At 54.3% G+C, this 22,849-nt stretch overlaps 1 protein-coding gene across 1 annotated transcript; it reads left to right on the plus strand.

The window, feature by feature from the left end:
- Nucleotides 1–8,995: 8,995 nt before the first annotated feature.
- LOC140406827 (sulfotransferase 1C1-like) lies at nucleotides 8,996–17,766 on the plus strand (the record flags this gene model as incomplete). Its single annotated transcript, XM_072494725.1, has 3 exons — nucleotides 8,996–9,090; nucleotides 13,262–13,442; nucleotides 17,697–17,766. Coding segments are annotated over 3 exons (346 nt in total), but the record flags the coding sequence as incomplete, so codon positions are not given.
- Nucleotides 17,767–22,849: the final 5,083 nt, after the last annotated feature.

Raw genomic sequence — 22,849 nt, forward strand, 5'->3', positions numbered from 1 at the left:
TGTGGGACTCCCTCACTCCGCCCTCCCTCAGCCTCCAAACTGTGAGACTCCCTCACTCCCCCCTCCCTCAGACTCCAAACTGTGGGACTCCCTCACTCCCCCCTCCCTCAGTCTCCAAACTGCGGGACTCCTCACTGCCCCTCCCTCAGTCTCCAAACTGTGGGACTCCCTCACTCCCCCCTCTCTCAGTCTCCAAACTGTGGGACTCCCTCACTCCGCCCTCCTCAGCCTCCAGACTGTGAGACTCCCTCACTCCCCCCTCCCTCAGACTCCAAACTGCGGGACTCCCTCACTCCGCCCTCCCTCAGTCTCCAAACTGTGGGACTCCCTCACTCCCCCCTCCCTCAGTCTCCAAACTGTGGGACTCCCTCACTCACCCCTCCCTCAGTCTCCAAACTGCGGGACTCCCTCGCTCCCCCCTCCCTCAGCCTCCAAACTGTGGGACTCCCTCACTCTCCCCCTCCTCAGTCTCCAAACTGTGGGACTCCCTCACTCCCCCCTCCCTCAGCCTCCAAACTGTGGGATCCCTCACTTCCCCCTCCCTCAATCTCCAAACTGTGGGACTCCCTCACTCCCCACTCCCCCTCAGCCTCCAAACTGTGGGACTCCCTCACTCCCCCTCCCTCAGCCTCCAAACTGTGGGACTCCCTCACTCCCCCTCCCTCAGTCTCCAAACTGTGGGACTCCCTCACTCCCCCCTCCCTCAGCCTCCAAACTGTGGGACTCCCTCACTCCCCCCCTCCCTCAGTCTCCAAACTGTGGGACTCCCTCACTCCCCCTCCCTCAGTCTCCAAACTGTGGGACTCCCTCACTCCCCCTCCCTCAGTCTCTTAACTGTGGGACTCCCTCACTCCCCCCTCCCTCAGTCTCCAAACTGTGGACTCCCTCACTCCCCCCTCCCTCAGTCTCCAAACTGCGGGACTCCCTCGCTCCCCCCTCCCTCAGCCTCCAAACTGTGGGACTCCCTCACTCCCCCCTCCCTCAGTCTCCAAACTGTGGGACTCCCTCACTCCCCCCTCCCTCAATCTCCAAACTGTGGGACTCCCTCACTCCCCCCTCCCTCAGTCTCCAAACTGTGGGACTCCCTCACTCCCCCCTCCCTCAGTCTCCAAACTGTGGGACTCCCTCACTCCCCCCTCCCTCAGCCTCCAAACTGTGTGACTCCCTCAGTCCCCCCCTCCCTCAGTCTCCAAACTGTGGGACTCCCTCACTCCCCCTCCCTCAGTCTCCAAACTGTGGGACTTCCTCACTCCCCCCTCCCTCAGTCTCCAAACTGCGGGACTCCCTCGCTCGCCCCTCCCTCAGTCTGGAACGAGTTTGAATGACGCAATTAAACTAAATTAAAGTAACTCAGGGTGAAATTTAAAAGGGGGCCACCCCTCAAAGGATAACCAAAAGCAAATTAAGCGGGAAACATAAACTAAATTGTGATCAAGCGGTGCGGGTAAAGAGCCTCGTGGAATGTACGGAATCCCGGAGGAGGTCTTTCTGCCAATCGAGGCTACACTGGCCCCTTTAAGAGCACCCCACCCAAGCTTACGCCCCCGCCCTATCCCCGCAACCCCACCTAACGTTCGAGCACTGTGGGGCAATTTAGCGTAGGTTCATCGGGCCTTGCGAATTAGGGGTGGAAGTCGGCAGTGCAGCCCTTCAAGCCTGCTCTGCCATTCGCTCAGATCTTGGCTGAACTCTTCCTGGTCCCAACTCCACCTCCCTGCCCATTCCCCATATCCCCTTCGCCCATTTTCGTTCTCAGAAATATATACACCTCCGTCTTGCAACCATTTAGTGACCCCCAGATTCCACCGCACTGTGGGACAGCGAGTTCTGCAAATTCACCCCCCTCTCCGAGAAGTAGTTCCTCCTCAACTCAGCTCTAAATCCACCGCCTCTCGACCTACATCTGTGACCCGTCGTTCTATTTTCCCCGCACAATCTTCTAAACACCAGCAAGTATTTTGTTAAGTGTAAGTTTGGAGTGGCCAATTCTTTTCTGGTTCCAATTAAGGGGCACTTTAGCGTGGCCAATCCACCTCACCTGCACGTCTTTGGGTTGTGGGGGTGAGGCCCACGCAGACACGGGGAGAGTGTGCAAACTCCACACGGACAGTGACCCAGAGCCGGGATCGAATCCGGGTCCCCGCCGCCGTGAGGCAGCAGTGCTAACCACTGCGCCACCCATGCCCCAACAAGTATAAACCAAAACTGATTAATCTCTCCTCATCTATCAAAGGGCCAAAATATCTCCACCCGCCCTGGAGGGGTTGCACGATTGGATAGGTCATGGTTTGTAGACAGGTTAAAGGGCAGTTTGAAGAATCACGAATGAATCAATCTTTCTCTTATAGACACTAGTAGTCGCTCGCAACGGCAAGTCTCACATTTCCACTACCAACGAATGTCCCAATTGTTGCCGGAACCGGGAACCTGGTCGGAATTCTTCCCAAAATTCATGGATGGACAAAGTGAGATTTATTTGCAAGTCGCCCCCCCCCCCTCCTCAATGAGCACCCTGCCCCTCCCCAAACACAGGTACAGCACGGGGTTAGACACAGAGTAAAGCTCACTCTACAGTGTCCCCATCAAACACTCCCAGGACAGGTACAGCACGGGGTTAGGTACAGAGTAAAGCTCCCTCTACACTGTCCCCATCAAACTCTCCCAGAACAGGTACAGCACGGGGTTAGGTACAGAGTAAAGCTCCCTCTACACTGTCCCCATCAAACACTCCCAGGACAGGTACAGCACGGGGTTAGATACAGAGTAAAGCTCCCTCTACACTGTCCCCATCAAACACTCCCAGGGCAGGTACAGCACGGGGTGAGATATAGAGTAAAGCTCCCTCTACACTGTCCCCATCAAACACTCCCAGGACAGGTACAGCACGGGGTTAGATACAGAGTAAAGCTCCCTCTACACTGTCCCCATCAAACACTCCCAGGACAGGTACAGCACGGGGTTAGATATAGAGTAAAGCTCCCTCTACACTGTCCCCATCAAACACTCCCAGGACAGGTACAGCACGGGGTTAGATACAGAGTAAAGCTCCCTCTACACTGTCCCCATCAAACACTCCCAGCACAGGTACAGCACGGGGTTAGATACAGAGTAAAGCTCCCTCTCCATTCTCCCCATCAAATACTCCCAGGACAGGTACAGCACGGGGTTAGATACAGAGTAAAGCTCCCTCTCCACTCTCCCCATCAAACACTCCCAGCACAGGTACAGCACGGGGTTAGATACAGAGTAAAGCTCCCTCTCCATTCTCCCCATCAAATACTCCCAGGACAGGTACAGCACGGGGTTAGATACAGAGTAAAGCTCCCTCTACACTGTCCCCATCATACACTCCCAGGACAGGTACAGCACAGTGTTAGATACAGAGTAAAGCTCCCTCTACACTGACCCCATCAAACACTCCCAGGACAGGTACAGCACGGGGTTAGATACAGAGTAAAGCTCCCTCTACACTGTCCCCATCACACACTCCCAGGACAGGTACAGCACGGGGTTAGATACAGAGTAAAGCTCCCTCTACACTGTCCCCATCAAACACTCCCAGGACAGGTACAGCAAGGGGTTAGATACAGAGTAAAGCTCCCTCTACACTGTCCCCATCAAACACTCCCAGGACAGGTACAGCACGGGGTTAGATACAGAGTAAAGCTCCCTCTACACTGTCCCCATCAAACACTCCCAGGACAGGTACAGCACGGGGTTAGATACAGAGTAAAGCTCCCTCTACACTGTCCCCATCAAACACTCCCAGGACAGGTACAGCACGGGGTTAGATACAGAGTAAAGCTCCCTCTACACTGTCCCCATCAAACCCTCCCAGGACAGGTACAGCACGGGGTTAGATACAGAGTAAAGCTCCCTCTACACTGTCCCCATCATACACTCCCAGGACAGGCACAGCACGGGGTTAGATACAGAGTGAAGCTGCCTCTACACTGTCCCCATCAAACACTCCCAGGACAGGTACAGCACGGGGTTAGATACAGAGTAATGCTCCCTCTACACTGTCCCCATCAAACACTCCCAAACAGGTACAGCACAGGGTTAGATACAGAGTAAAGCTCCCTCTACACTGTCCCCACCAAACACTCCCAGGACAGTTACAGCACGGGGTTAGATACAGAGTAAAGCTCCCTCTACACTGTCCCCATCATACACTCCCAGGGCAGGTACAGCACAGGGTTAGATACAGAGTAAAGCTCCCTCTACACTGTCCCCATCAAACACTCCCAGGACAGGTACAGCACGGGGTTAGATACAGAGTAATGCTCCCTCTGCACTGTCCCCATCAAACACTCCCAGGACAGGTACAGCACGGGGTTAGATACAGAGTAATGCTCCCTCTGCACTGTCCCCATCAAACACTCCCAAGACAGGTACAGCACGGGGTTAGATACAGAGTAAAGCTCCCCCTACACTGTCCCCATCATACACTCCCAGGACAGGTACAGCACGGGGTTAGATACAGAGTAAAGCTTCCCCTACACTGTCCCCATCATACATTCCCAGGACAGGTACAGCACGGGGTTAGATACAGAGTAAAGCTCCCTCTACACTGTCCCCATCAAACACTCCCAGGACAGGTACAGCACAGGGTTAGATACAGGGTAAAGCTCCCCCTACACTGTCCCCATCATACACTCCCAGGACAGGTACAGCACGGGGTTAGATACAGAGTAAAGCTTCCCCTACACTGTCCCCATCATACATTCCCAGGACAGGTACAGCACGGGGTTAGATACAGAGTAAAGCTCCCTCTACACTGTCCCCATCAAACACTCCCAGGACAGGTACAGCACGGGGTTAGACACAGAGGAAAGCTCCCTCTACACTGTCCCCATCAAACACTCCCAGGACAGGTACAGCACGGGGTTAGGTACAGAGTAAAGCTCCCTCTACACTGTCCCCATCAAACTCTCCCAGAACAGGTACAGCACGGGGTTAGATACAGAGTAAAGCTCCCTCTACGCTGTCCCCATCAAACACTCCCAGGACAGGTACAGCACGGGGTTAGATACAGAGTAAAGCTCCCTCTACACTGTCCCCATCAAACACTCCCAGGACAGGTACAGCACGGGGTTAGATATAGAGTAAAGCTCCCTCTACACTGTCCCCATCAAACACTCCCAGGACAGGTACAGCACGGGGTTAGATACAGAGAAAAGCTCCCTCTACACTGTCCCCATCAAACACTCCCAGGACAGGTACAGCACGGGGTTAGATATAGAGTAAAGCTCCCTCTACACTGTCCCCATCAAACACTCCCAGCACAGGTACAGCACGGGGTTAGATACAGAGTAAAGCTCCCTCTCCATTCTCCCCATCAAATACTCCCAGGACAGGTACAGCACGGGGTTAGATACAGAGTAAAGCTCCCTCTCCACTCTCCCCATCAAACACTCCCAGCACAGGTACAGCACGGGGTTAGATACAGAGTAAAGCTCCCTCTCCATTCTCCCCATCAAATACTCCCAGGACAGGTACAGCACGGGGTTAGATACAGAGTAAAGCTCCCTCTACACTGTCCCCATCATACACTCCCAGGACAGGTACAGCACAGTGTTAGATACAGAGTAAAGCTCCCTCTACACTGACCCCATCAAACACTCCCAGGACAGGTACAGCACGGGGTTAGATACAGAGTAAAGCTCCCTCTACACTGTCCCCATCACACACTCCCAGGACAGGTACAGCACGGGGTTAGATACAGAGTAAAGCTCCCTCTACACTGTCCCCATCAAACACTCCCAGGACAGGTACAGCAAGGGGTTAGATACAGAGTAAAGCTCCCTCTACACTGTCCCCATCAAACACTCCCAGGACAGGTACAGCACGGGGTTAGATACAGAGTAAAGCTCCCTCTACACTGTCCCCATCAAACACTCCCAGGACAGGTACAGCACGGGGTTAGATACAGAGTAAAGCTCCCTCTACACTGTCCCCATCAAACACTCCCAGGACAGGTACAGCACGGGGTTAGATACAGAGTAAAGCTCCCTCTACACTGTCCCCATCAAACCCTCCCAGGACAGGTACAGCACGGGGTTAGATACAGAGTAAAGCTCCCTCTACACTGTCCCCATCATACACTCCCAGGACAGGCACAGCACGGGGTTAGATACAGAGTGAAGCTGCCTCTACACTGTCCCCATCAAACACTCCCAGGACAGGTACAGCACGGGGTTAGATACAGAGTAATGCTCCCTCTGCACTGTCCCCATCAAACACTCCCAAGACAGGTACAGCACGGGGTTAGATACAGAGTAAAGCTCCCCCTACACTGTCCCCATCATACACTCCCAGGACAGGTACAGCACGGGGTTAGATACAGAGTAAAGCTTCCCCTACACTGTCCCCATCATACATTCCCAGGACAGGTACAGCACGGGGTTAGATACAGAGTAAAGCTCCCTCTACACTGTCCCCATCAAACACTCCCAGGACAGGTACAGCACAGGGTTAGATACAGGGTAAAGCTCCCCCTACACTGTCCCCATCATACACTCCCAGGACAGGTACAGCACGGGGTTAGATACAGAGTAAAGCTTCCCCTACACTGTCCCCATCATACATTCCCAGGACAGGTACAGCACGGGGTTAGATACAGAGTAAAGCTCCCTCTACACTGTCCCCATCAAACACTCCCAGGACAGGTACAGCACGGGGTTAGACACAGAGGAAAGCTCCCTCTACACTGTCCCCATCAAACACTCCCAGGACAGGTACAGCACGGGGTTAGGTACAGAGTAAAGCTCCCTCTACACTGTCCCCATCAAACTCTCCCAGAACAGGTACAGCACGGGGTTAGATACAGAGTAAAGCTCCCTCTACGCTGTCCCCATCAAACACTCCCAGGACAGGTACAGCACGGGGTTAGATACAGAGTAAAGCTCCCTCTACACTGTCCCCATCAAACACTCCCAGGACAGGTACAGCACGGGGTTAGATATAGAGTAAAGCTCCCTCTACACTGTCCCCATCAAACACTCCCAGGACAGGTACAGCACGGGGTTAGATACAGAGAAAAGCTCCCTCTACACTGTCCCCATCAAACACTCCCAGGACAGGTACAGCACGGGGTTAGATATAGAGTAAAGCTCCCTCTACACTGTCCCCATCAAACACTCCCAGCACAGGTACAGCACGGGGTTAGATACAGAGTAAAGCTCCCTCTCCATTCTCCCCATCAAATACTCCCAGGACAGGTACAGCACGGGGTTAGATACAGAGTAAAGCTCCCTCTCCACTCTCCCCATCAAACACTCCCAGCACAGGTACAGCACGGGGTTAGATACAGAGTAAAGCTCCCTCTCCATTCTCCCCATCAAATACTCCCAGGACAGGTACAGCACGGGGTTAGATACAGAGTAAAGCTCCCTCTACACTGTCCCCATCATACACTCCCAGGACAGGTACAGCACAGTGTTAGATACAGAGTAAAGCTCCCTCTACACTGACCCCATCAAACACTCCCAGGACAGGTACAGCACGGGGTTAGATACAGAGTAAAGCTCCCTCTACACTGTCCCCATCACACACTCCCAGGACAGGTACAGCACGGGGTTAGATACAGAGTAAAGCTCCCTCTACACTGTCCCCATCAAACACTCCCAGGACAGGTACAGCAAGGGGTTAGATACAGAGTAAAGCTCCCTCTACACTGTCCCCATCAAACACTCCCAGGACAGGTACAGCACGGGGTTAGATACAGAGTAAAGCTCCCTCTACACTGTCCCCATCAAACACTCCCAGGACAGGTACAGCACGGGGTTAGATACAGAGTAAAGCTCCCTCTACACTGTCCCCATCAAACACTCCCAGGACAGGTACAGCACGGGGTTAGATACAGAGTAAAGCTCCCTCTACACTGTCCCCATCAAACCCTCCCAGGACAGGTACAGCACGGGGTTAGATACAGAGTAAAGCTCCCTCTACACTGTCCCCATCATACACTCCCAGGACAGGCACAGCACGGGGTTAGATACAGAGTGAAGCTGCCTCTACACTGTCCCCATCAAACACTCCCAGGACAGGTACAGCACGGGGTTAGATACAGAGTAATGCTCCCTCTACACTGTCCCCATCAAACACTCCCAAACAGGTACAGCACAGGGTTAGATACGGAGTAAAGCTCCCTCTACACTGTCCCCACCAAACACTCCCAGGACAGTTACAGCACGGGGTTAGATACAGAGTAAAGCTCCCTCTACACTGTCCCCATCATACACTCCCAGGGCAGGTACAGCACAGGGTTAGATACAGAGTAAAGCTCCCTCTACACTGTCCCCATCAAACACTCCCAGGACAGGTACAGCACGGGGTTAGATACAGAGTAATGCTCCCTCTGCACTGTCCCCATCAAACACTCCCAGGACAGGTACAGCACGGGGTTAGATACAGAGTAATGCTCCCTCTGCACTGTCCCCATCAAACACTCCCAAGACAGGTACAGCACGGGGTTAGATACAGAGTAAAGCTCCCCCTACACTGTCCCCATCATACACTCCCAGGACAGGTACAGCACGGGGTTAGATACAGAGTAAAGCTTCCCCTACACTGTCCCCATCATACATTCCCAGGACAGGTACAGCACGGGGTTAGATACAGAGTAAAGCTCCCTCTACACTGTCCCCATCAAACACTCCCAGGACAGGTACAGCACAGGGTTAGATACAGGGTAAAGCTCCCCCTACACTGTCCCCATCATACACTCCCAGGACAGGTACAGCACGGGGTTAGATACAGAGTAAAGCTCCCCCTACACTGTCCCCATCATACACTCCCAGGACAGGTACAGCACGGGGTTAGATACAGAGTAAAGCTCCCTCTACACTGTCCCCATCAAACACTCCCAGGACAGGTACAGTACGGGGTTAGATACAGAGTAAAGCTCCCTCTACACTGTCCCTGTTCTTGTCTTTGGGAACAGGCAGATACTCGGTGGGATCTTACTGTGCCTGTTCTTGCTCTGTTTCAGTGAGCTGGGGTTCCTGGTACGACCATGTGAAGGGATGGTGGGAAGCGCAGGACAAACATCGGATTCTCTTCCTCTTCTATGAGGATATGAAGGAGGTAACGGCAGTGGGAGGGACCGAGTGTGGAGGAGAATGAGTGTCCGAGGGTGTGACAGAGAGAGGGTGACCAAGAGAGAATGAGAGAGAGAGTGAGAGAGAGATAGAGAGTGAGAATGCTATTTCAGGGTGAGAGCCCTGAATCCCCCCCCCCCTCTGGTTGGTCGTTCCGTCTCTCACTGACCCCTGGTCTGGACGGTCAGTCGCCTTCTCAAGGAGCTGGGTCTGAATGGACAATTCCCTCTCACTGACCCTTGACCTCATTTCTGGATGCTCGGTCCCGTCTCAGTGACCCCTGACCCTGGTTCTGGTTTCTCGGTCCCCCTGACTCACTGACCCCTGACCCCGGTTCTGGTTTTTCGGTCCCCCCGTCTCAGTGACCCCTGACCCCGGTTCTGGTTATTCAGTCCCCCCTGTTTCACTGACTCCTGACCCCGGTTCTGGTTTCTCGGTCCCCCTGTCTCACTGACCTCTGACCCCGGTACTGGTTTCTCGGTCCCCCTGTCTCACTGACCCCTGACCCCGGTTCTGGTTTCTCGGTCCCCTGTCTCACTGACCCCTGACCCCGGTTCTGGTTTCTCGGTCCCCCTGTCTCACTGACCCCTGACCCCGGTTCTGGTTATTCAGTCCCCCCTGTCTCACTGACCCCTGACCCCGGTTCTGGTTTTTCGGTCCTCCTGTCTCACTGACCCCTGACCCCAGTTCTGGTTATTCAGTCCCCCCTGTCTCACTGACCCCTGACCCCGGTTCTGGTTATTCAGTCCCCCCTGTCTCACTGACCCCTGACCCCGGTTCTGGTTTTTCGGTCCCCCTGTCTCACTGACCCCTGACCCCGGTTCTGGTTTTTCGGTCCCCCTGTCTCACTGACCCCTGACCCCGTTTCTGGTTTCTCAGTCCCCTGTCTCACTGACCCCTGACCCCAGGTCTGGTTATTCAGTCCCCCTGTCTCACTGACCCTGACCCCGGTTCTGGTTTCTCGCTCCCCGGTCTCACTGACCCCTGACCCCGGTTCTGGTTCCTCAGTCCCCCTCTCTCAGTGACCCCTGACCCTGGTTCTGGTTTCTCGGTCCCCCTGTCTCACTGACCCCTGACCCCGGTTCTGGTTTCTCGGTCCCCTGTCTCACTGACCCCTGACCCCGGTTCTGGTTTTTCGGTCCCCCTGTCTCACTGACCCCTGACCCCAGTTCTGGTTATTCAGTCCCCCCTGTCTCACTGACCCCTGACCCCGGTTCTGGTTTCTCGGTCCCCTGTCTCACTGACCCCTGACCCCGGTTCTGGTTATTCAGTTCCCCCTGTCTCACTGACCCCTGACCCCGGTTCTGGTTATTCAGTCCCCCCTGTCTCACTGACCCCTGACCCCGGTTCTGTTTTTTTGGTCCCCCTGTCTCACTGACCCCTGACCCCGGTTCTGGTTTTTCGGTCCCCCTGTCTCACTGACCCCTGACCCCGGTTCTGGTTTCTCAGTCCCCTGTCTCACTGACCCCTGACCCCAGGTCTGGTTATTCAGTCCCCCTGTCTCACTGACCCCTGACCCCGGTTCTGGTTTCTCGCTCCCCGGTCTCACTGACCCCTGACCCCGGTTCTGGTTCCTCAGTCCCCCTCTCTCAGTGACCCCTGACCCCGGTTCTGGTTTCTCGGTCCCCTGTCTCACTGACCCCTGACCCCGGTTCTGGTTTCTCGGTACCCCGTCTCACTGACCCCTGACCCCGGTTCTGGTTTCTCGGTCCCCCTGTCTCACTGACCCCTGACCCCGGTTCTGGTTTCTCGGTCCCCCTGTCTCACTGACCCCTGACCCCGGTTCTAGTTATTCAGTCCCCCTGTCTCACTGACCCCTGACCCCGGTTCTGGTTTCTCGGTCCCCTGTCTCACTGACCCCTGACCCCGGTTCTGGTTATTCAGTTCCCCCTGTCTCACTGACCCCTGACCCCTGTTCTGGTTATTCAGTCCCCCCTGTCTCACTGACCTCTGACCCCGGTTCTGGTTTCTCGGTCCCCCTGTCTCACTGACCCCTGACCCCGGTTCTGGTTTCTCGGTCCCCCTGTCTCACTGACCCCTGACCCCGGTTCTGGTTATTCAGTCCCCCCTGTCTCACTGACCCCTGACCCCAGTTCTGGTTTTTCGGTCCCCCTGTCTCACTGACCCCTGACCCCAGTTCTGGTTATTCAGTCCCCCTGTCTCACTGACCCCTGACCCCGGTTCCGGTTTTTCGGTCCCCCTGTCTCACTGACCCCTGACCCCGGTTCTGGTTTCTCGGTCCCCTGTCTCACTGACCCCTGACCCCAGGTCTGGTTATTCAGTCCCCCTGTCTCACTGACCCCTGACCCCGGTTCTGGTTTCTCGCTCCCCGGTCTCACTGACCCCTGACCCCGGTTCTGGTTCCTCAGTCCCCCTCTCTCAGTGACCCCTGACCCTGGTTCTGGATTCTCGGTCCCCCTGTCTCACTGACCCCGGTTCTGGTTTCTCGGTCCCCCCTGTCTCACTGACCCCTGACCCCGGTTCTGGTTTCTCGGTCCCCTGTCTCACTGACCCCTGACCCCGGTTCTGGTTTCTCGGTCCCCTGTCTCACTGACCCCTGACCCCGGTTCTGGTTTCTCGGTCCCCCTGTCTCACTGACCCCTGACCCCGGTTCTAGTTATTCAGTCCCCCTGTCTCACTGACCCCTGACCCCGGTTCTGGTTTCTCGGTCCCCCTGTCTCACTGACCCCTGACCCCGGTTCTGGTTTCTCGGTCCCCCTGTCTCACTGACCCCTGACCCCGGTTCTAGTTATTCAGTCCCCCTGTCTCACTGACCCCTGACCCCGGTTCTGGTTTCTCGGTCCCCTGTCTCACTGACCCCGGCTCTAGTTATTCAGTCCCCCTGTCTCACTGACCCCTGACCCCGGTTCTGGTTTCTCGGTCCCCCTGTCTCACTGACCCCTGACCCCGGTTCTGGTTTCTCGGTCCCCCTGTCTCACTGACCCCTGACCCCGGTTCTAGTTATTCAGTCCCCCTGTCTCACTGACCCCTGACCCCGGTTCTGGTTTCTCGGTCCCCTGTCTCACTGACCCCTGACCCCGGTTCTGGTTATTCAGTTCCCCCTGTCTCACTGACCCGACCCCGGTTCTGGTTTCTCGGTCCCCCTGTCTCACTGACCCCTGACCCCAGTTCTGGTTTCTCGGTCCCCCTGTCTCACTGACCCCTGACCCCGGTTCTGGTTTCTCGGTCCCCTGTCTCACTGACCCCTGACCCCTGGTCTGGTTATTCAGTCCCCCCTGTCTCACTGACCCCTGACCCCCCGGTTCTGGTTTCTCGGTCCCCCTGTCTCACTGACCCCTGACCCCGGTTCTGGTTATTCAGTCCCCCCTTTCTCACTGACCCCTGACCCCCCGGTTCTGGTTTCTCGGTCCCCCTGTCTCACTGACCCCTGAGGTCTCTAACTCCGGTCCATTCCCATCCTATTTCAGGGTGAGAGCCCTGAATCCCCCCCCCCCTTTGGTTGGTCGTTCCGTCTCTCACTGACCCCTGGTTTGGACGGTCAGTCGCCTTCTCAAGGAGCTGGGTCTGAATGGACAATTCCCTCTCACTGACCCTTGACCTCATTTCTGGATGCTCGGTCCCGTCTCAGTGACCCCTGACCCTGGTTCTGGTTTCTCGGTCCCCTCGTCTCAGTGACCCCTGTTCTGGTTTTTCGGTCCCCTCGTCTCAGTGACCCCTGACCCCGGTTCTGGTTCCTCAGTCCCCCCTCTCTCAGTGAACCCTGACCCCGGTTCTGGTTTCTCGGTCCCCTGTCTCACTGACCCTTGACCCCGGTTCTGGTTTCTCGGTCCCCTGTCTCACTGACCCCTGACCCCGGTTCTGGTTTTTCAGTCCCCCCTGTCTCACTGACCCCTGACCCCGGTTCTGGTTTCTCGGTCCCCCTGTCTCACTGACCCCTGACCCCAGTTCTGGTTTCTCGGTCCCCCTGTCTCACTGACCCCTGACCCCAGTTCTGGTTTCTCGGTCCCCCTGTCTCACTGACCCCTGAACCCTTTTCTGGTTATTCAGTCCCCCCTGTCTCACTGACCCCTGACCCCGGTTCTGGTTATTCAGTCCCCCCTGTCTTACTGACCCCTGACCCCCCGGTTCTGGTTTCTCGGTCCCCCTGTCTCACTGACCCCTGAGGTCTCTAACTCCGGTCCATTCCCATCCTATAGCATCCCAGACGGGAGATCCTGAAGGTGGCAGAGTTCATGGAGAAGGTTCTGGAAGAGGACGTCATTGAGAAGATCGTTCACCATTCCTCCTTCGAGGTCATGAGGGACAATCCGATGACCAATTACACCACCGTCCCGATGAACATCTTGGATCAGAACATCTCCAGGTTCATGCGCAAGGGTAGGTTCGAAGGGTCAAGGGTGAGAGAGCGGGGTGATCGGGATTGACCTTTCACACTTTGGGCCCTGTTCCCTGACCTCCCCTGGGCCCAGCCTTTCCGGGTAGGCCGGATTGGGCCTCCCCTGAACCCACCCCCTGGACCTCCATTCTGGGCTGGAAGAGACGATCTAGCCATTGGAAAGGGTCAATGTAGAGCATGCGGGGCGGGACGGCTCCCTGAGACACTGTCTCCCTCTCCTCACACACGCACACACACACCAGGAAAGGCTCAAGCTATAAGTCCCGCCTTTGTACTAAATCATTCACCGGATGTGGGGCTGACTCAGCCCAGGAATTATTTACCGTCCCTAATTGCCCCTTCAGCCACCATCTTGAACCGCTGGAGTTCTGTGTGGTGTAGGTACACCCACAGTGCTGTTAGGGAGGGAGTTCCAGGATTGTGACCCAGCGACATTGAAGGAACGGCCGACAGCTCAGTGGTTAGCATTGTTAATACTAACTTGATAGAGTTTTTCGAGGAGGTCACTAAGATGATTGATGCAGGTAGGGCAGTGGATGTTGTCTATATGGACTTCAGTAAGGCCTTTGACAAGGTCCCTCATGGTAGACTAGTACAAAAGGTGAAGTCACACGGGATCAGGGGTGAGCTGGCAAGGTGGATACAGAACTGGCTAGGCCATAGAAGGCAGAGAGTAGCAATGGAAAGATGCTTTTCTAATTGGAGGGCTGTGACCAGTGGTGTTCCACAGGGATCAGTGCTGGGACCTTTGCTGTTTGTAGTATATATAAATGATTTGGAGGAAAATGTAACTGGTCTGATTAGTAAGTTTGCGGATGATACAAAGGTTGGTGGAATTGCGGATAGCGATGAGGACTGTCAGAGGATACAGCAGGATTTAGATTGTCTGGAGAATTGGGCGGAGAGATGGCAGATGGAGTTTAATCCGGACAAATGTGAGGTAATGCATTTTGGAAGGTCTAATGCAGGTAGGGAATATACAGTGAATGGTAGAACCCTCAAGAGTATTGAAAGTCAAAGAGATCTAGGAGTACAGGTCCACAGGTCACTGAAAGGGGCAACACAGGTGGAGAAGGTGGTCAAGAAGGCATACGGCATGCTTGCCTTCATTGGCCGGGGCATTGAGTATAAGAATTGGCAAGTCATGTTGCAGCTGTATAGAACCTTAGTTAGGCCACACTTGGAGTATAGTGTTCAATTCTGGTCACCACACTACCAGAAGGATGTGGAGGCTTTAGAGAGGGTGCAGAAGAGAATTACCAGGATATTGCCTGGTATGGAGGGCATTAGCTATGAGGAGCGGTTGAATAAACTCGGTTTGTTCTCACTGGAACGAAGGAGGTTGAGGGGTGACCTGATAGAGGTCTACAAAATTATGAGGGGTATAGACAGAGTGGATAGTCAGAGGCTTTTCCCCAGGGTAGAGGGGTCAATTACTAGGGGGCACAGATGTAAGGTTTAGAGTAGATGTACGAGGCAAGTTTTTTACACAGAGGGTAGTGGGTGCCTGGAACTCGCTGCCGGAGGAGGTGGTGGAAGCAGGGACGATAGTGACATTTAAGGGGCATCTTGACAAATACATGAATAGGATGGGAATAGAGGGATACGGACCCAGGAAGTGTAGAAGATTGTAGTTTAGTTGGGCAGCATGGTCGGCACGGGCTTGGAGGGCCGAAGGGCCTGTTCCTGTGCTGTACATTTCTTTGTTCTTTGTTGCTTCACAGCGCCAGGGTCGATTACCGGCTGGGTCACTGTCTGTGCGGAGTCTGCACGCTCTCCCCGTGTCTGCGTGGGTTTCCTCCGGGTGCTCCGGTTTCCTCCCACAAGTCCCGAAAGACGTGCTTGTTAGGTGAATTGGACATTCTGAATTCTCCCTCTATGTACCCGAACAGGCGCCGGAATGTGGCGACGAGGGGATTTTCACAGTAACTTCATCGCAGCGTTAATGTAAGCCTACTGGTGACACGGATATATTTTCCAGTCAGGGTGGTGTGTGTGTAGGGAGGGGTGTGGGGGGGGGGGGGGGTGAGGAGGGGGGGGGGGGGTGAGGAGGGGGGGGGGGGGTGAGGAGGGGGGGGGGGGGTGAGGAGGGGGTGCATCTACTGCTCGTTGTCCTTCTCGTTAATATCATAATAATCGCTTATTGTCACAAGTCGGCTTCAATGAAGTTACTGTGAAAAGCCCCTAGTCGCCACAATCCGGCTCCTGTTCGGGGAGGCTGGTACGGGAATCGAACCCACGCGGCTGGTCTTGTTCTTCATTACAAGGCAGCTGTCTTAGCCCACTGTGCTGGAGAGGTGGCGGGTTTGGAAGGTGCTGTCGAAGGAGCCTCGGCGAGCGGCTGGCGTGCATCTTGTAGACGGTACACACGGCTGCCGCGGTGCGTCGGTGGGGGGGGGGGGGGGGAGCGGGTGTGGAAGGTGGGGGTCAGCGTGTCGATCGAGCGGGAGCTGCTTTGTCCTGGACGGTGTCGAGCTTCTCGAGTGTTGTTGGGAGACGCACCCATCCAGGCAACTGGAGAGGGTCCCATCGCACTCCTGACTTGTGTCCTTGTCGGTGGTGGACAGGCTTTGGGGGGGGTCAGGAGGTGAGTTGCTCTCCGCAGGATTCCCAGCCTCTGACCTGCTCTGGGAGCCGCAGTGTTTATGTGGCTGGGTCCAGTTTCTGGTCAGTGGGAACCCCCAGGATGTGGATTGTGGGGATTCAGCGATGGGAACGCCTTCGAATGTCAAGAGGCGATGAGGAGAGTCCTCGGCCCCCAGTCACCTTCAGCTGCTTCATCAACGACCTTCCCTCCATCGTAAGGTCAGAAGTTCGCTGATGACTGCACCATGTTCAGCACCATTCACAACTCCTCAGACACTGAATCCGTCCGTGACCATATCCATCTCCCCTTGACATTCAATGACATCACCATCGCTGAATCCCCCACTGTCAACATCCTGGGGGGTTCCCATTGGCCAGAGACACTGCAGGAAGTCGCCAAGCCTCCGACAACAGAGGGCGAGGGGAATGGTGATCCCAGGGACGGAATGGATGGGAAGAGGGGATCCAAACACATCAGCTCGGGAATTTCACCCAAATATATTGACACACTCTCTCCCTCTCTCTTTCCCACTCTCTCCATCCCTCACACTATCTCTATCTCTCTGTCCCGTCGCACGCTCTGGTTCTCTCTCTCTCTCTGTCTCTCTCTCTCTCTGTCTCTCGCTGTCTGTCTCTCTCTCTCTCTGTGTCTCTCTGTCTCTCTCTCTGTCTGTCTCTCTCTCTCTCTCTGTGTCTCTCTGTCTCTCTCTCTCTTTCTCTCGCTGTTGTCATGATATCTATATTTACATATCATGGTGCAATCACACACACACTGATGGACAGGTCGACGGACCAATCAACACACTCACAACATCGCAGCCAATCACCAGTGAGCACACGCACTATAAAACAGGGAACACCACAGTTCCTGCTCATTCCAGCAGCAGCCGGCTCAGAGCACAGAGCTCACAGCGTGCCACTCAGACACTCACCATGTGCTGAGTGCCTCACTAAGATAGTGCTAGGGCTGGGTCCACAGGTTAGCTGGTGAAGTACGAACCACAGCCAGAAGTTAACAGTTGTTATTGTGCAGAATAATAAAACAGAGTTGTACCACCTACAACCATGTTGGTTCGTTTGTACATCGGAACACCCAACACGACAGCTGTCTGACTCTTTTTCTCTCTCTCTCTCTCTGTCTCTTGTTTTTCTCTCTGTCTCTTTCTCTCTCTCTCTCTCTCTCTGTCTGTCTCTCGCTCACTCCCTTTCTGTCACTGTCTACCCCCATCTTTCACAGAATCATAGAATTTACAGTGCAGAAGGAGGCCATTCGGCCCATCAAGTCTGCACCGGCTCTTGGAAAGAGCACCCTACCCAAGGTCAACACCTCCACCCTATCCCCATAACCCAGTAACCCCACCCAACACTAAGGGCAATTTTGGACACCAAGGGGAATTTATCACGGCCAATCCACCTAACCTACACATCTTTGGACTGTGGGAGGAAACCGGAGCACCCGGAGGAAACCCACGCACACACGGGGAGAATGTGCAGACTCCGCACAGACAGTGACCCAAGCCGGAATCGAACCTGGGACCCTGGAGCTGTGAAGCAATTGTGCTAACCACAATGCTATCATGCTGCCCAGTTCGCTCCCTCTCTCTCTCTCTCTCTCTCACTCTGACTCACTTTCTGTCTCTCTCTCACAGGTGAGGTTGGAGACTGGAAGAATCACTTCACAGTATCTCAGAATGAAGATTTTGATGAGTACCAGTCAGTGTACAGATATCTCCCTGAGAGAGAGGGGACTGAGAGACTCCAGTCAGTGTACAGATATCTCCCTGAGAGAGAGGGGACTGAGAGACACCAGTCAGTGTACAGATATCTCCCTGAGAGAGAGGGGGCTGAGAGACACCAGTCAGTGTACAGATATCTCCCTGAGAGAGAGAGAGGGGACTGAGAGACACCAGTCAGCGTACAGATATCTCCCTGAGAGAGAGGGGACTGAGAGACACCAGTCAGTGTACAGATATCTCCCTGAGAGAGAGGGGACTGAGAGACACCAGTCAGTGTACAGATATCTCCCTGAGAGAGAGGGGGCTGAGAGACACCAGTCAGTGTACAGATATCTCCCTGAGTGAGAGGGGACTGAGAGACACCAGTCTGTGTACAGATATCTCCCTGAGAGAGAGAGGGGACTGAGAGACACCAGTCAGTGTACAGATATCTCTCTGAGAGAGAGAGAGGGGACTGAGAGACACCAGTCAGTGTACAGATATCTCCCTGAGAGAGAGGGGGGACTGAGAGACACCAGTCAGTGTACAGATATCTCCCTGAGAGAGACAGAGGACTGAGAGACACCAGTCAGTGTACAGATATCTCCCTGAGAGAGAGAGAGGGGACTGAGAGACACCAGTCAGTGTACAGATATCTCCCTGAGAGAGAGAGGGGACTGAGAGACACCAGTCAGTGTACAGATATCTCTCTGAGAGAGAGAGGGGACTGAGAGACACCAGTCAGTGTACAGATATCTCCCTGAGAGAGAGGGGGGACTGAGAGTCACCAGTCAGTGTACAGATATCTCCCTGAGAGAGACAGAGGACTGAGAGACACCAGTCAGTGTACAGATATCTCCCTGAGAGAGAGCGGGGACTGAGAAACACCAGTCAGTGTACAGATATCTCCCTGAGAGAGTGGGGGGACTGAGAGAGACCAGTCAGTGTACAGATATCTCCCTGAGAGAGAGGGGACTGAGAGACACCAGTCAGTGTACAGATATCTCCCTGAGAGAGGGGGGACTGAGAGACACCAGTCAGTGTACAGATATCTCCCTGAGAGAGAGAGGACTGAGAGACACCAGTCAGTGTACAGATATCTCCCTGAGAGAGAGGGGACTGAGAGACACCAGTCAGTGTACAGATATCTCCCTGAGAGAGAGCGGGGACTGAGAGACACCAGTCAGTGTACAGATATCTCCCTGAGAGAGAGGACTGAAAGACACCAGTCAGTGTACAGATATCTCCCTGAGAGAGAGGGGGGACTGAGAGACATCAGTCAGTGTACAGATATCTCCCTGAGAGAGAGAGTGGACTGAGAGACACCAGTCAGTGTACAGATATCTCCCTGAGAGAGGAGGGACTGAGAGACACCAGTCAGTGTACAGATATCTCCCTGAGAGAGAGGACTGAGAGACACCAGTCAGTGTACAGATATCTCCCTGAGAGAGAGGGGGACTGAGAGACACCAGTCAGTGTACAGATATCTCCCTGAGAGAGAGAGGACTGAAAGACACCAGTCAGTGCACAGATATCTCCCTGAGAGAGAGGGGGGACTGAGAGACATCAGTCAGTGTACAGATATCTCCCTGAGAGAGAGAGTGGACTGAGAGACACCAGTCAGTGTACAGATATCTCCCTGAGAGAGGGGGGACTGAGAGACACCAGTCAGTGTACAGATATCTCCCTGAGAGAGAGGACTGAGAGACACCAGTCAGTGTACAGATATCTCCCTGAGAGAGAGGGGGGACTGAGAGACACCAGTCAGTGTACAGATATCTCCCTGAGAGAGAGGGGACTGAGAGACACCAGTCAGTGTACAGATATCTCCCTGAGAGAGACAGAGGACTGAGAGACACCAGTCAGTGTACAGATATCTCCATGAGAGAGAGGGGACTGAGAGACACCAGTCAGTGTACAGATATCTCCCTGAGAGAGAGAGGGGACTGAGAGACACCAGTCAGTGTACAGATATCTCCCTGAGAGAGAGGGGACTGAGAGACACCAGTCAGTGTACAGATATCTCCCTGAGAGAGAGGGGGGACTGAGAGACATCAGTCAGTATACAGATATCTCCCTGAGAGAGAGAGGGGACTGAGAGACACCAGTCAGTGTATAGATATCTCCCTGAGAGAGAGGACTGAGAGACACCAGTCAGTGTACAGATATCTCCCTGAGAGAGAGGGGGGACTGAGAGACACCAGTCAGTGTACAGATATCTCCCTGAGAGAGACAGAGGACTGAGAGACACCAGTCAGTGTACAGATATCTCCCTGAGAGAGAGAGGGGACTGAGAGACACCAGTCAGTGTACAGATATCTCCCTGAGAGAGACAGAGGACTGAGAGACACCAGTCAGTGTACAGATATCTCCCTGAGAGAGAGAGGGGACTGAGAGACACCAGTCAGTGTACAGATATCTCCCTGAGCGAGAGGGGGGACTGAGAGACACCAGTCAGTGTACAGATATCTCCCTGAGAGAGAGAGGGGACTGAGAGACACCAGTCAGTGTACAGATATCTCCCTGAGAGAGAGGGGACTGAGAGACACCAGTCAGTGTACAGATATCTCCCTGAGAGAGAGGGGGGACTGAGAGACACCAGTCAGTGTACAGATATCTCCCTGAGAGAGAGAGGACTGAGAGACACCAGTCAGTGTACAGATATCTCCCTGAGAGAGAGAGGACTGAGAGACACCAGTCAGTGTACAGATATCTCCCTGCGAGAGAGAGGACTGAGAGACACCAGTCAGTGTACAGATATCTCCTTGAGAGAGAGAGGACTGAGAGACACCAGTCAGTGTACAGATATCTCCCTGAGAGAGAGAGAGGACTGAGAGACACCAGTCAGTGTACAGATATCTCCCTGAGAGAGAGGGGACTGAGAGACACCAGTCAGTGTACAGATATCTCCCTGAGAGAGAGAGGGGACTGAGAGACACCAGTCAGTGTACAGAAATCTCCCTGAGAGAGAGGGGACTGAGAGACACCAGTCAGTGTACAGATATCTCCCTGAGAGAGAGAGAGAGACACCAGTCAGTGTACAGATATCTCCCTGAGAGAGAGGGGACTGAGAGACACCAGTCAGTGTGCAGATATCTCTCTGATAGAGAGGGGGGAGACTGAGAGACACCAGTCAGTGTACAGATATCTCCCTGAGAGAGAGGGGGGAGACTGAGAGACACCAGTCAGTGTACAGATATCTCCCTGAGAGAGAGAGAGGACTGAGAGACACCAATCAGTGTACAGATATCTCCCTGAGGGAGAGAGGACTGAGAGACACCAGTCAGTGTACAGATATCTCCCTGAGAGAGAGAGGGGACTGAGAGACACCAGTCAGTGTACAGATATCTCCCTGAGAGACAGAGGGGACTGAGAGACACCAGTCAGTGTACAGATATCTGCCTGAGAGAGAGGGGACTGAGAGACACCAGTCAGTGTACAGATATCTCCCTGAGAGAGAGGGGACTGCGAGACACCAGTCAGTGTACAGATATCTGCCTGAGAGAGAGGGGACTGAGAGACACCAGTCAGTGTACAGATATCTCCCTGAGAGAGAGGGGACTGCGAGACACCAGTCAGTGTACAGATATCTCCCTGAGAGAGACGGGACTGAGAGACACCAGTCAGTGTACAGATATCTCCCTGAGAGAGAGGGGACTGAGAGACACCAGTCAGTGTACAGATATCTCCCTGAGAGAGAGAGGACTGAGAGACACCAGTCAGTGTACAGATATCTCCCTGAGAGAGAGAGGGGACTGAGAGACACCAGTCAGTGTACAGATATCTCCCTGAGAGAGACGGGACTGAGAGACACCAGTCAGTATACAGATATTGATGTGTTGGGTATGCCGGGTCTGCGAGGACTGCGTTTACTGCAGCAGTGAGAGAGACAGGTGTCCATCACTTGATGAAGTGCAACTCGATTTTATTGAACTCTGAACTATCATCCATGCTTGAACTGTGGTTTGACACTGTGCTGAGTTGACTGGAGACCTGAGGCTAACCTGACCAGACTATCTTTCTCCCACATGGTGTATGTTCTAGTTGCTGCTCACGGGCTATGACTGTCTCAGAGGCTGCATCCCGAGAGAGCGGGAAAACTAGTGCCCACTGGCTTTATAGTGGTCGTGTCCTGTCTGGTGATTGGCTGCTGTGTTCTGTGTGTTCACTGGTCATCCTGTGTGTCAATCACTGCCTGTCTGTGCAGATACCTGTGTGTCTATTGTGACATCTTCCCCCTTTCTTATACTTAATAAAAATATGTGTAGTCAATAAATAGTGAGTGTGTGTGTACAGGAGCCTGACTATATACAAAGTATGTTAACGTATTTACATGGGAAGGTGTCTCGTGCAGATAGAGGGCAGATAACAAACTAGGAAGAAACAATATGTCCAGATGTGTAAACGGATCACAAGGTGATGCAACATTCAGTCTATAAATCCAGCCTCTGTGGCGGGCGACGAGTTCTGGTTGACCGCCTCAAGGGTGGGTCAGGGGTCGCCTGCACTTGAACGGGCGGAACTGCCTCCAACGTAGAGGTTGGTAATTGTACTGGCAGATCGGTGCCTCGTGGAAGGGCGCGTCTCGAGGAACCAGCAGGCGAGGCGGGACATCACGTTCAGCTAGCGGGCGTGGAAGTAGCCGCAGTGCCCGCCTATTACGCCGAAGAAAGGAGCCGTCATGCATGCGCACGAGGAACGATCTCGGGGCCACTTGCTTGACCACCACAGCCGGGGCAGACCAGTCACCGTCAGGTAGCTGAACACGAACTCGGTCAGCAGGAGCCAGAGCGGGAGATCTGTGGCGTGGGCGTCGAACGCCGACTTGCATTGAGCCCGAGACTGCTGCATCCTCTGCAGGACCGGAACATTGTCAAGGTCCCGGGATGTGGCTAGCCGGCACCGTCGTCCGTAGTGTGCGGTTCATTAGCAGCTGTGCTGGGGACAGGACAGCGGACGGAGGAGTCGCCCGGTAGGCTAACAGCGCCAGGTGAAAATCCAAACCCGAGTCAGCAGCTTTGCACAACAGACTTTTAACAATGTGGACCCCTTTAAAGCCTCCCCATTTGACTGGGGGCAGTGGGGGC

This window comes from Scyliorhinus torazame, unplaced genomic scaffold (genome assembly GCF_047496885.1).
Source record: "Scyliorhinus torazame isolate Kashiwa2021f unplaced genomic scaffold, sScyTor2.1 scaffold_907, whole genome shotgun sequence".
Classification (NCBI taxonomy): Eukaryota; Metazoa; Chordata; class Chondrichthyes; order Carcharhiniformes; family Scyliorhinidae; genus Scyliorhinus; species Scyliorhinus torazame.